The 18,230-nt window shown below is 47.0% G+C and overlaps 1 protein-coding gene across 5 annotated transcripts in view; it reads right to left on the bottom strand.

Moving 5' to 3' along the window:
- LOC118359347 (pleckstrin homology domain-containing family A member 7-like) overlaps window positions 1–18,230 on the bottom strand; it is a 212,284-nt gene that overhangs the window by 86,303 nt on the left and 107,751 nt on the right. For 4 of the 5 annotated variants that reach the window (XM_052480701.1, XM_052480702.1, XM_035737866.2 and 1 more), the window contains exons 4-5: window positions 11,908–11,991; window positions 883–979 (exon numbers count right to left, since the gene is read on the bottom strand). In XM_052480701.1, coding sequence (XP_052336661.1) covers window positions 883–979; window positions 11,908–11,991 — 181 coding nt within the window. The remainder of the gene's footprint in view (window positions 1–882; window positions 980–11,907; window positions 11,992–18,230) is intronic. The other variant, XM_052480703.1, reaches the window with a different exon arrangement.

Genomic DNA, 18,230 nt, shown 5'->3' with positions numbered 1-18,230 from the left:
GTCAGGTCAAGACCCTGGTGAGGATGACGAGCACGCAGATGAGTTTCCCTGAGATGGTTTCTGACAGTTTGTGCAGAAATTAGGTTGTGCAAACCCATAGTTTCATCAGCTGGGTGGCTGGTCTCAGATGATCCTGCAGGTTAAGAAGCCGGATGTGTAGTCCTGGGCTGGCCGGTTGGATGAACTGCCAAATTCTATAAAACGACGGAGCGTGTGTGTCTTCTCTTACAGAAGAGAAATTAAAATTACATTCTCTGGCAACAGATCTGGTGGACATTCCTGCAGTCAGCATGCCAATTGCACACTCCCTCAAAACTTGAGACATCAGTGGCATTGTGTTGTGTGACAAAACTGCGCATTTTATTGTCAACAGCACAAGGTGCACCTGTGTAATGATCATGCTGCTTAATCAGCTTCTTGATATGCCACACCTGTCAGGTGGCTGGATTATCTTGGCAAAGGAGAATTGTTCACTGACAGGGATGTAAACACATTTGTGCACATCATTTCAGAGAAATTAGCTTTTTGTGCATATGGAACATTTCTGGGATCTTTTATTTTAGCTCATGAAACATGGGACCAACACTTTACATGTTGCGTTTATATTTTTGTTCAATGTAGTTTTCACCCAGCACAGAAAGTGAAACGGATAGGAGGGCAGGTAGCCTTGTAGTTAATAATGCTGGGCCAGTAACTGAAAGGTCGCTGGTTCGAATCCCTAAGCCGACTAGGAAAAATCGAATCGATGTGTCCCTGATCAAGGCACAACCTAAATAGCTCTGGATAAGATGTCAAATGTTCTTCAAAAAGATAATGCAATTCACAACGTGTCAAATTGCAGAGGGCCGGGAGAAAATAAATGGATAAAGTTTTGGGACTGACCTTTGACCCCGAAGCGGTGTCCACAGTGGAAGCCTCGCTGATGGTGCTGGAAAGCCTCAAGTCGGCCTGCTGGGGGTTGGACATACGGCCACCTGGCCTGGTGAGAAAAGAGACAGAAAGCAGCACAGGGTCACACAGAGCCTGTATGTGTACACAGAGTGTCACTGAGAGGATGCAACTCTACACACGGCTCAGTAGACCACACCCTGGAGGACAGACTGCTGTTGTTTGGAGATCAACCCCTTTGTCTGGAATTCCAAAGGAACTTCTCTCTTTCAAGCCTCAGGGACGTATTAATGCTTTGGGATCATCACACGTACTCTGAGACCCTTTGTGAATACAGACACAGGTTAGCAGTGGATAATATGACCCATAACAAGCATGTGTATTTTTTATTTATTTAAATTTGACCTTTATTTATCCAGGCAAGTCAGTTAAGAACACATTCTTATTTTCAATGACTGCCTGGGAACAGTGGGTTAACTGCCTGTTCAGGGGCAGAACGACAGATGTGTACCTTGTCAGCTCGGGGGTTTGAACTCGCAACCTTCCGGTTACTAGTCCAACGCTCTAACCACTAGGCTACGCTGCCGCACAATCCTTGCATCATTATTGCTACAAGCCTTATATGGTTTATGCTATGGTGTTATATACGCACACACACACACAAAACACACACAGTGCACAGGACACACACACACACACACACACACACACACACACACACACACACACACACACACACACACACACACACACACACACACACACACACACACACACACACACACCTTGACTTTTTGTTGTGTTAGAAAGTGGGATTAAAATGGATTTAAAAGTCATTTTTTGTCAACGATCTTCAAAATACTATAATGACAAAGTGAAAGAAAAATTAGATGTGCATACAAAAAATATAACAAATAAAACACTAACATATCTTGATTAGATAAGTGCTCAAACCCTTGAATCAATACATTAGAATCACCTTTGGCAGCGACTACAGCTGTGAGTCTAAGAGCTTTCTACACCTGGATTGTGCAACATTTGCCCATTATTCTTCAAGCTCTGTCAAATTGGTTGTTGATCATTGCTAGACAACCATTTTCAGGCCTTGCCATAGATTTTCAAGCAGATTTAAGTCAAAACTGTTACTTGAACATTCCCTGACTTCTTTGTAAGCAACTCCACTGTCGATTTGGTCTTGTGTTTTGGGTTATTGTCCTGCTGAAAGGTGAATTCATCTTCCAGTGTCTGTTGGAAAGCAGACTGAACCAAGTTTAATTCTAGGATTTTGCCTCTGCTTAGCTCTATTCAGTTTATTTTTTATCCTGAAGAACTTCCCAATCCTTAATGATTACAAGCATACCCATAACATGATGCAACCACCACTATCCTTGAAAAAAGTAAACGGTACTCAGTGATGTGTTTTATTGGATTGGCCCCAAACATAACACTTTTTTAACATATTTATTTTTCAGTATTGCTTTAGTGTCTTGTTGCAAACAGGATGCATGTTTTGGAATATTTGTATTCTGTACAGGCTTCCTTCTTTTCACTCTGTCAATTAGGTTAGTATTATGGAGTAACTACAAAGTTGTTGATCCATCCTCCGTTTTCTCTTATCACAGCATTTAAAAACTCTAACTGTTTTAAAGTCACCATTGGCCTAATGGTGAAATCCCTGAGAGGTTTACTTCCTCTCTGTCAACTGAGTTAGGAAGGACACCTGTAACTTTGTAGTGACTGGGTGTATTGATACGCCACCCAAAGTGTAATTAATAACTTCACCATGCTCAAAGGAATATGCAATGTCTGCTTTTTTTTTTACCCATCTACCAATGGGTGCCCTTTTTTGCGGGGCATTGGAAAACCTCCCTGGTCTTTGTGGTTGAATCTGTGTTTGAAATTCACTGCTCGACTAAGGGACCATACAGATAATTGTATGTGTAGGGTACAGGGATAAGGTAAGTAGTCGTTAAAAAAATCATGATACATAGACTTGTTAAGCAAATCTTTACTACTGAACTTATTAGGCTTGCCATAACAACAGGGTTGAATACTTATTGACACAAGACAATTCAGCTTGTTATTTGCAATTCATTTGTAAAAAATTCTAAAAACATGATTTGACTTTGACATTGTAGGTTATTGTGTGTAGGCCAGTGATGCAACATCAATTTAATCCATTTTAAATGTAGGCTGTAATACAACAAAATGTGGGAAAAGTCAAGGGGTGTGAATACTTTCTAAAGGCATTGTATCATATAAAATTGAACAATTAAGTGTTTTTTTCCCCTCATCAATCTACACACAATAACCCAAAATGACAATGTGAAAACAGCTTTTTAGATTCTTTTGCAAATTTATCAAAAATAAAAAACAAAAATACATTAATTACATAAGTATTCAGACCCTTTGCTATGAGACTCGAAATTGAGTTCAGGTGCATCCTGTTTCCATTAATCATCCTTGAGATGTTTCTACAACTTGGAGTCCACCTGTGGTAAATTCTATTGATTGGACATGCTTTGGAAAGGCACTCACCTGTCTATATAAAGGTCCCACGGTTGACAGTGCATGTCAGAGGAAAAACCAAGCCATGAGGTTGAAGGAATTGTCCGTAGAGTTCAGAGACAGGATTGTTTCGAGGCCCAGATCTGGGGAATGGTACCAGAAAATGTCTGCAGCATTGAAGGTTCCTAAGAACACAGTGGCCTCGATCATCCTTTATTGGAAGAAGTTTGGAACCAGGGAGGTGACCAAGAACCAGATGGTCACTCTGACAAAGCTCCAGAGTTCCTCTGTGGAGATGGGGGAACCTTTCAGAAGGACAACCATCTCTGCAGCACTCCACCAATCAGGCTTTTATGGTTAAGTGGCAAGATGGAAGCCACTCCTCAGTAACAGCCATACGACAGCCAACTTAGATTTTGCTAAAAGGCACCTAAAGGACTCTCAGACCATGAGAAACAAGATTCTCTGGTCTGATGAAACCAAGATTGAACTCTTTGGCCTTAATGCCAAGTGTCACGTCTGGAGGAAACCTAAGGGGCGGCAGGTATCCTAAGGTTAGAGCGTTGGACTAAATAAGAATTCATTCTTAACTGACTTGCCTAGTTAAATAAAGGTCAAATAAAGAAGCATGGTTGTGGCAGCACCATGCTGTGGGGATGTTTTCAGGGACTGGGAGACTAGTCAGGATCGAGGGAAAAATTAACTGAGCAAAGTACAGAGAGATCCTTGATGAAAACCTGCTCCAGAGCGCTCAGGACCTCAGACTGGGGCCAAGGTTCACCTTCCAACAGGACAACGAGCCTAAGCACACAGTCAAGACAACGCAGGAATGGCTTCATAAAAGTCTTTGAATGTCCTTGAGTGGCCCAGCCAGAGCCCGGACTTGAACCTGATCTAACATCTCTGGAGAGACCTGAAAATAGCTGCGCAGCGACACTCCCCATCTAACCTGACAGAGCTCGAGAAGATCTGCAGAGAAGAAGGGGAGAAACTCCCCAAATACAGGTGTTCAAGCTTGTAGCATCATACCCAAGAAGACTTGAGGCTGTAATCGCTGCCAAATGTGCTTCAACAAAGAAATGAGTAAAGGGTCTGAAAACTTATGTAAATGTGATATTTCAGTTTTTATTTTATTTTATAAGTTTGCAAAAATGTCTAAAAACCTGTTGTTGCTTTATCATTATGGGGTATTGTGTGTAGATTGAGGGGGGGGGGAACAATTTAATCCATTTAAGAATAGCAAAATGTAGAAAAAGTCCAGGGGTGTGAATACTTTCCGAATGTACTATGTATACATGTATGTAAGTGTTTGTCACAACAGAACAGTCAGAGCATGGAGTTCCCTTGTCAGAGTCAACCTATAGACAGGTCCTCTGATGGGGGTCCTCTCTGATGAGTCGGCACTTCAGATCTCTCTTGATGTCTGATTATTGTATGGTGTGTGTGAACTAGATTTGTAGAATTTGATGAATTGCACTGCCTGCCCCATGGGTAGCCTCAGTGTTGGGAGGGGAAATCTATTCCTTTTGCTTCAATCAAACTTCCCCTCCTGTCTGCACAGTGTTCCGTGTGGACCTTCTATATATGCAGATTTTCATTTGAGAGGACCTCGCGGACGGCTGAGAGAGTGGAAGATGTCAATTTGGTGTAAGGGGAGAAGATCCCCGTCAAAGAAGATCCCCGTCAGAGAGTATATTATATGAACAGACATGTACTGTACACACAGACATGTACTGTACACACAGACATGTACTGTACACACAGACATGTACTGTACACACAGACATGTACTGTACACACAGACATGTACTGTACACACAGACATGTACTGTACACACAGACACTGAGGTTTCTCTCTCACAGGATATGTGTTGGGCAAACTCATCTGTCAGGAGGTGATGGGGGATTGTGGGAGGCTAGCGAACTAGGCCATCACTTGAAAGAAATAATCATCACTTCTCCCACAATGCACTACCCACTGTGCCCCTCTCTCACAGTAGGAGTGCTGATCTAGGATATGTTCATACAATCTTATCCATTAGGATCAGCACTCCTACTCTGACAATCTGGTCTACCCTCCCTACTATTATAGCTTAGCCTTAGATGAACTCGAAGTGAAACCTTTGAAGCTACTAAACTAGAGAACAAACATGAAAAACTAGAGGCTCAAACAATACAAATAGACGGAAATGGGGGGGAAAACTGAAATCTAATAGAATGAGAATACGACTACATTATCCGATGCAAAACAGAAATTCATGAAGCACTGAAACTAAACGTATAAATGTACAAGGAGATCCACATAACATTTGTTTTTTATAAGCACTAGGAACAAACAGCGAAAACTTTACATCTGCACACACGCATAATTCCTCAGCGCTTCGCTGTACAGAACTCTGGCAATGCAGATCTCGCCTCCCCATCTCCGACTCGGACAATTACTCCATCATTGTGAGTGGAAGAAAACACTTTCAAGGACTGGCACTTGTGAAGGGCAGACTGCCAGGCAATTAAGGCTGTGACAGCCAGAAGTCAGGCTTTTCAGCACATTGGACATTATTATCGCTCTGGGTCTTCTGAGAGCTGCCACTCTGGAATAAAGGCCTTAAAGGGATAGTTCACTTTTCTACTTCGTTTCCCCTCCACAACTTCTAGCTTATTTTCAACTTCCATAAGGTGTCTTGTAGTTTAGTGTTTAGTGTGGTGTGTAGTGTAGTGTAGTGTAGTGTAATTGTATACTGGTGTCGTATGGTGTGGTGTAGTGTGGTGTGTAGTGTAGTGTGGTGTAGTGTAATTGTATACTGGTGTCGTATGGTGTGGTGTAGTGTGGTGTGGTGTGTAGTGTAGTTTACTTTAGTGTCGTGTAGTGCCTCCAAACAGTGGCCATTTTCTTCCCTTTTCCGGTGTGTTTGGGGACGTGACGTTAGGCCTAGATACTGTACTGTACATAGAGTAGTCTAGAAGGTTAGACCTAGATACTGTACATAGAATAGTCTAGAAGGTTAGACCTAGATACTGTACATAGAGTAGTTTATTAAAAGTTATAGAAGGAACACGGACAATGCTTCAGAATGCAGCTTTGGTTCTAGAATATTACAATAACATAACATAAATGTCACTCATGACCCCATTCCTGATCTTTTCAGGGGAGTAAGTGCATGTATAAATACTCAGGAGGGGGCCTTGTGGAGGTGGAAACATGCTCTTTGCACTCCCACCCCATTCCCCGTCTGTCTGTGGCCCAGGTGCTTAAAATCCATCCTGCCGCTGCAATGGCGATAATCAACAAAGGCATTGCCCTGCCGGCGGGTCAGTGATCCCTCAGGTGAGCAAGTCATCACATTGCTAACGTAGCTCTGCCTGTGTTCACCAGATACCACAGCAATGAGGAGACCGCCGCCGAAACAAAGGCGGTTCTGCCGAGTTGTTCTGAGGAGTTATTTCAGGAAAGAGAGGAGAGCTCCACTCAATCACTCAATCACTTAGTTATAGTCCCTAGTTATTTACAGATGATCTAATTATTTTGTAGCTTTGTCAACTGTGTGTGTTTTCTATACCTGTTCGCATCACTCACTGTATGCTTTACAGACGCTCCCCAACCAATGAGGAGGGAGAGAGAAAGAGAGAGGTTAAGAATCAGTGTGGGAGAAAGACAGACTGACGGACGGACGGACAGAACAGAGAGAGCCAAAGAGAGCAATAATAGATAGATTGCATGAGAAGAGAAAAACAGCAGAGAGAAAAGAAGAGAAGTTGCAGATAGACAAACACAGACCAGACAGCAATGCTAGAAGTAATTCCATCCTGCTATAAAAATAAGAGGCGGTAACGTGCAGCCTCGATGAGGTGTAGAGCCCGGACACTATAGCCACTCCTGGGACTGAGAGACCAAGCCATGTAGGCCAGTAGGCGCCAGTCTCCCCAGGGGGCTCCCGTAGGAGCCAGTCTCCCCAGGGGGCTCCCGTAGGCGCCAGTCTCCCCAGGGGGCTCCCGTAGGAGCCAGTCTCCCCAGGGGGCTCCCGTAGGCGCCAGTCTCCCCAGGGGGCTCCCGTAAGAGCCAGTCTCCCCAGGGGGCTCCCGTAGGCGCCAGTCTCCCCAGGGGGCTCCCGTAGGCGCCAGTCTCCCCAGGGGGCTCCCATAGGCGCCAGTCCCCCCAGGGGGCTCCCGTAGGCACCAGTCCCCCCAGGGGGCTCCCGTAGGAGCCAGTCTCCCCAGGGGGCTCCCGTAGGCGCCAGTCTCCCCAGGGGGCTCCCGTAGGCGCCAGTCTCCCCAGGGGGCTCCCGTAGGCGCCAGTCTCCCCAGGGGGCTCCCGTAGGCGCCAGTCTCCCCAGGGGGCTCCCGTAGGCGCCAGTCTCCCCAGGGGGCTCCCGTAGGCGCCAGTCTCCCCAGGGGGCTCCCTTAGGCGCCAGTCTCCCCAGGGGGCTCCCGTAGGCGCCAGTCTCCCCAGGGGGCTCCCGTAGGCGCCAGTCTCCCCAGGGGGCTCCCGTAGGCGCCAGTCTCGCCAGGACAATAATAAAGTCTTTAGATGAGGTTTCAACTCAGCTTTAATGGTTATCTGCTAGGTGATGATGCTTTTATCAAAAGCTGTGCTGGAACAAGGATATGTGATCTATAGAATATGCCAGCCGTATCCCAATCAGAGCCTGGAGGTCCAGATCACTTAATGGTTTGCTGTTCTACCTGTTCATTTTATTGAAAATGTAACTTTTATTGAATATTTAACTTTTATTTTATATTTAACTAGGCAAGTCAGTTAAGAACACATTCTTATTTACAATCACGGCCTAGGAACAGTGGGTCAACTGCCTTGTTCAGGGGCAGAACGACAGATTTTTACCTTATCAGTTCGGGGATTCGATCTGAAAACATTTTGGCTACAGGTCCAACGCTCTAACCACTAGGCTACCTGCCGCCCCTAATTAATAGCACCCACCAGGTGTCCCAGGTCAAGATCAGTCCCTGATTAGAGGGGACCAATGAAAATCAGCAGTGGAACTGGCTTCGAGGTCCAGATTTGAATTTGTCTTATGTAATGATGTAATTTGCAGTTCATCAGGAGTCTACTCATATTTAAATAAGCCTAGAATGTTGTGGGTCTGTGCCATTATTTACATTTACATTATCTTATAGGTCGTCATGACAACACATTTCAACATGACTAGCCCTAGTATAGATCTTGCCTGTTCACAGAGCAACACTTATGATCTATGTGGGTGTTTTACTTCCTTTAGTTGACTGCACTGATTGTAAATGGCTCTGAATAACAATAACTTGGAGCAACACCAAACCACAGTACTGTTAGGTTACATTGTAACCCACAATTGCCTTCTGAGGCACCAAAGCACAGTTTCCAATACTAGCCAGCAGCATACCACACTGCATCCCACTGGCTTGGCTCTGAAACTAAGTGGTGCTGCTAGAAGTGGTGTTGAAGGGCCAGTAGGAGACACTCTTTCCTTTGGTCTAAAACAATATCCCAATGCTGCAGAGCAGTGATTGGTGACATTTCACTGTGTAGGATGCTGTCTTTCAGATAGGATGTTAAACTGGTGTCCTGACTTCTCTGTAGTCACTAAAGATCCCATGGTAAGAGTAGGAGTGTTAACCCTGGTGTCCTGGCTAAATTCCCAACCTGACCACCTAATCATCCCCAGCTTCTAATTGGCTCATCCATCTCCCCTGTAACTATTCCCCAGGTTGTTGCTGTGAATGAGAATGTGTTCTCAGACAAATTACCTGGTCAAATAAAGGGAAAAATACAAAATCCCCAAAACATTTTGAAGGCTGCAGCTGCATTGAGACATTACATAATTATTGTGGTCCAACTTGCTGCACCAGCTGTTTGAGAGACGTTATTTAAAAGAAACTCCACGTTAGGTATACCACACACACCCCCTCTCTGGCCTGTTCCTCTGTATGCAGTAGTAGAGGTTGTGCAGGTTGAGCGGCTGAGTGGCTGTGACACATTATCTGCGTGGCTCATATAGCCCTCCACGCCCACAAAGCTGTTAATGAGACGGATCCATCAGAACATGGCAGGAGAATGTGCCCTCCTGTTCTCTGCCAGACACAGGAGAAGAACGAGAGAGGGGGATCGAGAGAGTATCAGAGAGAGATTGTGGAGAGAGGTTGAGAGCTGAGCGCTAAGTTGGTGAGTCTCTGGGATCTCTTTTAAAACTGTATGCTGCTGTTGTCAGCTCAACGGCCATTTAGCTTTTTGTTTTTGGGAGGCAGTACACATGCAATGAGATATTTAATAGATAAGAAAGTTCTGTATGAACTCATACTTGTCACAGTAGTTTTACGTTGAGGTGGAACGACCCTTTGAGCTCAACCTTTAATATCTTTGTCATCTTGTGCGAAAGCGTTGGACCCTGACACAGGGCTGGGAAACTGGCGCTTTGTTCTAAAGGTGGTCGAAAATCACTCATCTCTGGTCCCCCATGTAAAGTTAGGGCACAGGAAGTGACACTCCAAAAGACTTCTGACAAGGTACTACCAAATACAAGGTTCTACAAACTACAAGGTTCCACTTGTTCTGAGAACTTAGTCCATTTCTCCAGAATATCCTTCTGGGTCCTTCTGTAGCTCAGTTGGTAGAGCATGGCGCTTGTAACGCCAGGGTAGTGGGTTCAATCCCCGGGACCACCCATACGTAGAATGTATGCACACATGACTGTAAGTCGCTTTGGATAAAAGCGTCTGCTAAATGGCATATATATATATACATATATATATCCTTCTGCTGAGGGCAGAACCATGAAAAGAGATGAATGAATAAGGCAAAAAGAGAGCAAATAGAGAAATGAGAGCAAGAGATAAATAGAGTTGACATTTCACAGTCTTGACAGTGAGGTCACTGTGTCGAGCAGGTTAGGTGGTAAATCCTAGTTGTACTGACACTCTGCCATCATTTTGGATCAAATAGTCAGGGTTAGGTTGGCCTGGTAGAGGCCAGCTAAGGAGATTTGAGCAGGAACATTGCTAACGATGGAGGTACAGCCTCCCACCTTGATGATCCATAGAGAGACAAATAACATCCTATTTGGGTTAACGTATCGCTCTGTTCCATAATCTCAACAACATGGGCATTGCCCTTAACTTCACACCCAATGTGAAGTAAAGGTAGCCTAGTGGTGAGAGTGTTGGGCCAGTATCCGAAAGGTTGCTGGATCAAATCCCAGAGCTGACAAGATAAAAATATGTAATTCTGCCCCTGAGCAAGGCAGTTAACCCACTGGTCCCTGAGCCCCGAACACGTGGATGTTGATTAAGGCAGCCCCCTGCACCTCTCTGATTCAGAGGGGTTGGGTTAAATGCAGAAGACGTATTCAGCTGTACAACTGACTAGGTATCCCCCTTTCCCTTATACTCCGAATTTCAGCTTCTCCAACAGTACTGGCTTTAACCGCTATTCCATTACTCCAAATAACATCTACTGATCGAGCCAACGTTCCCACATTTCAGCTTCCCCAACAGTACTGGCTTTAACCGCTATTCCATTACTCCAAATAACATCTACTGATCTAGTCAACGTTCCCACATTTCAGCTTCTCCAACAGTACTGGCTTTAACCGCTATTCCATTACTCCAAATAACATCTACTGATCTAGCCAACGTTCCCACATTTCAGCTTCTCCAACAGTACTTGGCTTTAACCGCTATTCCATTACTCCAAATAACATCTACTGATCTAGCCAACGTTCCCACATTTCAGCTTCCCCAACAGTACTGGCTTTAACCGCTATTCCATTACTCCAAATAACATCTACTGATCGAGCCAACGTTCCCACATTTCAGCTTCCCCAACAGTACTGGCTTTAACCGCTATTCCATTACTCCAAATAACATCTACTGATCTAGCCAACGTTCCCACATTTCAGCTTCTCCAACAGTACTGGCTTTAACCGCTATTCCATTACTCCAAATAACATCTACTGATCTAGCCAACGTTCCCACATTTCAGCTTCCCCAACAGTACTGGCTTTAACCGCTATTCCATTACTCCAAATAACATCTACTGATCTAGCCAACGTTCCCACATTTCAGCTTCCCCAACAGTACTGGCTTTAACCGCTATTCCATTACTCCAAATAACATCTACTGATCTAGCCAACGTTCCCACATTTCAGCTTCCCCAACAGTACTGGCTTTAACCGCTATTCCATTACTCCAAAGCTGACTGTTTCACTGATTCATATACCTCGACATATCTGGCCATCGCCACAATCTCTAAGGCTCCTATCTACGGTCTCAAACAATATACATAGTTGGATTAACTTTGAAGATTGATATCTGTCTGAGACGCTGTATGAATACAAATGAATATAGATGCTTAAGCTCGGCACAGTGTTTGAGGTTTACACACTCGTAGTCCCAAATAGATATGTTGACAATCCTGAGAGACCACAGGTCTGTTTCTGACCATTACCAACTAGCATACCAGCGACATTCTGAGAACCAAAAGTTTTCATTGCATAAAGGACAGATAAGAGGAGATGAGTCACTCACTGTTCTTGGAGGATAAAATCCACGTTCTCCCGAGACACCTGTCCCGTCACGGGGTGCCGGAACGACGTGGTCCTCTGGTTATGGCTGTGACAGGACCAGAGGATAAGAGAAGGAAGTGGGGGGTGGAGGGTGGAGGAGAGGTGGGGGATGAAACAGAGTGGAACAAAATTAGCATCCCTGGCTGTCGAATCAGTCTGTGGTCATCGCGCTGGATTGTCACCCCCTTCCAACTCACATGTGGACACAAGCTGATCATTCTCTAGGGGCGTAGCAAGTTTCAAACGCCCCCTAACCCCACCCTCCTACCCCCCCAGACTTTCCCAGGCGTGTGTAGAATGTGAAGGGGGCAGTGGCCCCCACCCTGGACAGCTCCTATGATCTCCTCCTAAAGTGTTAGGCTCAGCATGAAACACCGGACACATGGAAAGAGAAGGCTGTCAGGCCAGGCAGGGCCTCCATCGATTCCTCCCTCAGCCAGTGACACAGGGTGAGAGGTCAGCCAGGCAGGGCCTCCATCGATTCCCCCCTCAGCCAGTGACACAGGGTGAGAGAGGTCAGCCAGGCAGGGCCTCCATCGATTCCTCCCTCAGCCAGTGACACAGGGTGAGAGAGGTCAGCCAGGCAGGGCCTCCATCGATTCCTCCCTCAGCCAGTGACACAGGGTGAGAGAGGTCAGCCAGGCAGGGCCTCCATCGATTCCTCCCTCAGCCAGTGACACAGGGTGAGAGGTCAGCCAGGCAGGGCCTCCATCGATTCCTCCCTCAGCCAGTGACACAGGGTGAGAGAGGTCAGCCAGGCAGGGCCTCCATCGATTCCTCCCTCAGCCAGTGACACAGGGTGAGAGAGGTCAGCCAGGCAGGGCCTCCATCGATTCCTCCCTCAGCCAGTGACACAGGGTGAGAGAGGTCAGCCAGGCAGGGCCTCCATCGATTCCTCCCTCAGCCAGTGACACAGGGTGAGAGAGGTCAGCCAGGCAGGGCCTCCTTCGATTCCTCCCTTAGCCAGTGACACAGGGTGAGAGAGGTCAGCCAGGCAGGGCCTCCATCGATTCCTCCCTCAGCCAGTGACACAGGGTGAGAGAGGTCAGCCAGACAGGGCCTCCATCGATTCCTCCCTCAGCCAGTGACACAGGGTGAGAGAGGTCAGCCAGGCAGGGCCTCCTTCGATTCCTCCCTCAGCCAGTGACACATGGTGAGAGGTCAGCCAGGCAGGGCCTCCATCGATTCCTCCCTCAGCCAGTGACACATGGTGAGAGGTCAGCCAGGCAGGGCCTCCAGCGATTCCCCCCTCAGCCAGTGACACATGGTGAGAGAGGTCAGCCAGGCAGGGCTTCCATCGATTCCTCCCTCAGCCAGTGACACATGGTGAGAGAGGTCAGCCAGGCAGGGCCTCCATCGATTCCTCCCTCAGCCAGTGACACAGGGTGAGAGAGGTCAGCCAGGCAGGGCCTCCTTCGATTCCTCCCTCAGCCAGTGACACAGGGTGAGAGAGGTCAGCCAGGCAGGGCCTCCATCGATTCCTCCCTCAGCCAGTGACACAGGGTGAGAGAGGTCAGCCAGGCAGGGCCTCCATCGATTCCTCCCTCAGCCAGTGACACATGGTGAGAGAGGTCAGCCAGGCAGGGCCTCCATCGATTCCTCCCTCAGCCAGTGACACAGGGTGAGAGAGGTCAGCCAGGCAGGGCTTCCATCGATTCCTCCCTCAGCCAGTGACACATGGTGAGAGAGGTCAGCCAGGCAGGGCCTCCATCGATTCCTCCCTCAGCCAGTGACACAGGGTGAGAGAGGTCAGCCAGGCAGGGCCTCCTTCGATTCCTCCCTCAGCCAGTGACACAGGGTGAGAGAGGTCAGCCAGGCAGGGCCTCCATCGATTCCTCCCTCAGCCAGTGACACAGGGTGAGAGAGGTCAGCCAGGCAGGGCCTCCATCGATTCCTCCCTCAGCCAGTGACACAGGGTGAGAGAGGTCAGCCAGGCAGGGCCTCCTTCGATTCCTCCCTCAGCCAGTGACACATGGAAAGAGAAGGCTGTCAGGCCAGGCAGGGCCTCCATCGATTCCTCCCTCAGCCAGTGACACAGGGTGAGAGAGGTCAGCCAGGCAGGGCCTCCATCGATTCCTCCCTCAGCCAGTGACACAGGGTGAGAGAGGTCAGCCAGGCAGGGCCTCCTTCGATTCCTCCCTCAGCCAGTGACACATGGAAAGAGAAGGCTGTCAGGCCAGGCAGGGCCTCCATCGATTCCTCCCTCAGCCAGTGACACAGGGTGAGAGAGGTCAGCCAGGCAGGGCCTCCATCGATTCCTCCCTCAGCCAGTGACACAGGGTGAGAGAGGTCAGCCAGGCGGGGCCTCCATCGATTCCTCCCTCAGCCAGTGACACATGGTGAGAGAGGTCAGCCAGGCGGGGCCTCCATCGATTCCTCCCTCAGCCAGTGACACAGGGTGAGAGAGGTCAGCCAGGCAGGGCCTCCAGCGATTCCCCCCTCAGCCAGTGACACAGGGTGAGAGAGGTCAGCCAGGCAGGGCCTCCATCGATTCCTCCCTCAGCCAGTGACACAGGGTGAGAGAGGTCAGCCAGGCAGGGCCTCCATCGATTCCTCCCTCAGCCAGTGACACATGGTGAGAGAGGTCAGCCAGGCAGGGCCTCCATCGATTCCCCCCTCAGCCAGTGACACAGGGAGAGGACCGTCAGGTATGGTAGCATCCCAAATGGGACCCTAATCCCTACATAGTGTACTACCTTTGAGAAGCCTTGGTCAATGGTTGCGCACTATGTAGGGAATAGGGTGCAATTTGGCACGCAGACAAGTGACAGGCGCACACTTGACAGGGGCACACTTGGCAACACAGCACCCTCCCAACAGATTCCCTCCATCAGATCCCTGTACAGGGGGTGCTGCTGTCCTTGTTCCTGTCAGTTTCTGTTCCTGTAGGAGCTGATGTGGAGTGACAGCTGAGAGCTCACTTCCTGGTTTTAAGGAAGGAAAAAAGCCCTCTGGTCCAATACACACAGTGATGTGTGAAGAGGCTGCAGTTACACTATTTATCTTTATAGAGTTAGTATCCTATGTAGTGCACTACTTTCCACCAGAGCCCTATGTGGTGCACTACTTTCCACCAGAACCCTATGGACCATTGTCAAAAGTAGAGCACTCAATAGCGAACAGGGTTCAATTTGGGACACAACACAGGCAAATACACACAATGCTCTAGATAGGAATATGTCTCTGAGGACAAATCAAACTGAATCAAAGAAAATTATTTTAGAAAAGGTTGTACTGCTGTCTAGGTGGATAGAGGACCGAGTATTAGCGATAAAGGCTGAACCGAAATGAAAGCGCTGCCCAGGGGATGGCAGTGCCACTCACCTAAGATGGTGACATGCTCACATATCCCCATCAAATTCAACAGCAAAATGGAATATTACACTGATGTCATCCAACATCATTGCTTGTAAACAACCAGTGCCAGTTCCAGGTCCTAAAGGCGTTATACAATAGAGAAAAGCACTGGGCTTTTGCCTGCTCCCAACCTGCTCCCAACCTGCTCCCAACCTGCTCCCAACCTGCTCCCAACCTCAAATTCTTATTTACAATGACGACAAACACCGGCCAAACCTCGGACGACGCTGGGCCGCCCTATGCGATTCCCAATCACGTCCGGTTGTGATACAGCCTAGAATCAAACCAGGGTATCTGTAGTGACGCCTCAAGCACTGAGATGCCTTAGACCACTTTGCCACTCGGGAGTCAACCAAATCAGTCATGAAAAAGCCCATTGACAATTGGCTATTGGGAATGATATTATAGATAGGGTCTTCAGGTTCACCAGCTGTACCAGCCACCGACTAACACAGAACCAGCTGTCCCAAACACCGACTAACAGACAGAACCAGCTGTCCCAGCCACCGACTAACAGACAGAACCAGCTGTCCCAGCCACCGACTAACAGACAGAACCAGCTACCGACTAAGACAGAACCAGCTGTCCCAGCCACCGACTAACAGACAGAACCAGCTGTCCCAGCCACCAACTAACAGACAGAACCAGCTGTCCCAGCCACCAACTAACAGACAGAACCAGCTGTCCCAGCCACCAACTAACAGGCAGAACCAGCTGTCCCAGCCACCGACTAACAGGCAGAACCAGCTGTCCCAGCCACCGACTGACATACAGAACCAGCTGTCCCAGCCACCGACTAACATACAGAACCAGCTGTCCCAGCCACCGACTAACATACAGAACCAGCTGTCCCAGCCACCGACTAACATACAGAACCAGCTGTCCCAGCCACCGACTAACAAACAGAACCAGCTGTCCCAGCCACCGACTAACAAACAGAAACAAATCAATGCTCATTTATTTCATAATCTGATATTTGATGATTGGAAGCCATTTTCCATAGTGCATGCATGGCATCAATGTCACGCCAGTCAGAGGGTCGGAAATAGCCAGCGATATTGAGTTTTGTGGTGTCGTTTAAGAGCGTGGTAACAAAAGGCCTGGTTTGAGGACTGAGGAACATTAATGCAGTTTAATTTGGGGGTAGTTCCTGGTAGTTTCTTGGGGTAGATGTTTAGGGTATTCTCTGGTATTTGGGGTTTGTTTCTGGTAGTTTGGTATTTTGGAGTTGTTTGGGGGTATAGGTGTTAGAATTATTATGAATAAATGAATAAACAATATCCCCATTTCAAATAGAACTGTAACTAAGTAAACTTATACTCTGTTTTATTATATCTGATTAACAATATGAGTTCATAAAGTGGGATTGTGTGACACGGACAAGAAGTATTTAAAGTTAATGAACACCATTCCAACTAGGAAGAAATAAATGGATTGTGGATTAAGTAAACAGATATGTTTGAACCGACGAAACTGAGCTCTGGGGTGTTTTAGATAAGACAGTGAGTGCATTCCTAGGTTTTCTGTTAATTAGAACTGTCAGCTAAGTGGTGATTGATAATGTTGAGGAGTCAAAAGTTAATTCAATTATGTTGTGTGACCTGGGAGTGTGTTAGTAAGTTAGAATGAACTTTTAACCTCACTTTGTCCTGGTCGAGAGGAGGGGATTCTGTTAAGCAATGAAATGACATCATGTTATTTATTGTATATAAACTGTTGCTCGTGGTAACGTGGCAGCGCGGTCCGAGAATAAATTCTTACCTATTATTGAAATGGCTGGTCTCCGTCTATTTTATGCAAACAAGAAACTTACAAATTCTCATACAATAGATTGAGGGTTTTCAATTAATGAATACACACTGGTATGATTCAATTACAGTAACAATAGGACCCCATAAATGTTAGCGCTCTATCTAGCTAGTTTTGAGAATGCTGTGGAAGTACCTGGATAAAGACACAGGTGGAACGGACAACCACAGAAAACCCTAACAAGGAGAGGGTAGATCTCAGCAGTAATGTCAGTGGGTTATTTAGAGGGTAGAACTCAGCAGTAATGTCAGTGGGTTATTTAGAGGGTAGAGCTCAGCAGTAATGCCAGTGGGTTATTTAGAGGGTAGAGTTCAGCAGTAATGCCAGTGGGTTATTTAGAGGGTAGAGTTCAGCAGTAATGCCAGTGGGGTATTTAGAGGGTAGAGTTCAGCAGTAATGCCAGTGGGTTATTTAGAGGGTAGAGTTCAGCAGTAATGCCAGTGGGTTATTTAGAGGGTAGAGTTCAGCAGTAATGCCAGTGGGTTATTTAGAGGGTAGAGCTCAGCAGTAATGTCAGTGGGTTATTTAGAGGGTAGAGCTCAGCAGTAATGTCAGTGGGTTATTTAGAGGGTAGAGCTCAGCAGTAATGCCAGTGGGTTATTTAGAGGGTAGAGCTCAGCAGTAATGCCAGTGGGTTATTTAGAGGGTAGAGTTCAGCAGTAATGCCAGTGGGTTATTTAGAGGGTAGAGTTCAGCAGTAATGCCAGTGGGTTATTTAGAGGGTAGAGTTCAGCAGTAATGTCAGTGGGTTATTTAGAGGGTAGAGATCAGCAGTAATGTCAGTGGGTTATTTAGAGGGTAGAGCTCAGCAGTAATGTCAGTGGGTTATTTAGAGGGTAGAGCTCAGCAGTAATGCCAGTGGGTTATTTAGAGGGTAGAGTTCAGCAGTAATGCCAGTGGGTTATTTAGAGGGTAGAGTTCAGCAGTAATGCCAGTAGGTTATTTAGAGGGTAGAGTTCAGCAGTAATGCCAGTGGGTTATTTAGAGGGTAGAGTTCAGCAGTAATGCCAGTGGGTTATTTAGAGGGTAGAGTTCAGCAGTAATGTCAATGGGTTATTTAGAGGGTAGAGCTCAGCAGTAATGTCAGTGGGTTATTTAGAGGGTAGAGCTCAGCAGTAA

This window comes from Oncorhynchus keta, chromosome 26 (assembly GCF_023373465.1).
Source record: "Oncorhynchus keta strain PuntledgeMale-10-30-2019 chromosome 26, Oket_V2, whole genome shotgun sequence".
Lineage (NCBI taxonomy): Eukaryota > Metazoa > Chordata > Actinopteri > Salmoniformes > Salmonidae > Oncorhynchus > Oncorhynchus keta.
Note: the sequence above shows the minus strand (reverse complement) of the source record. Positions and strands in the feature narration are given on the sequence as shown.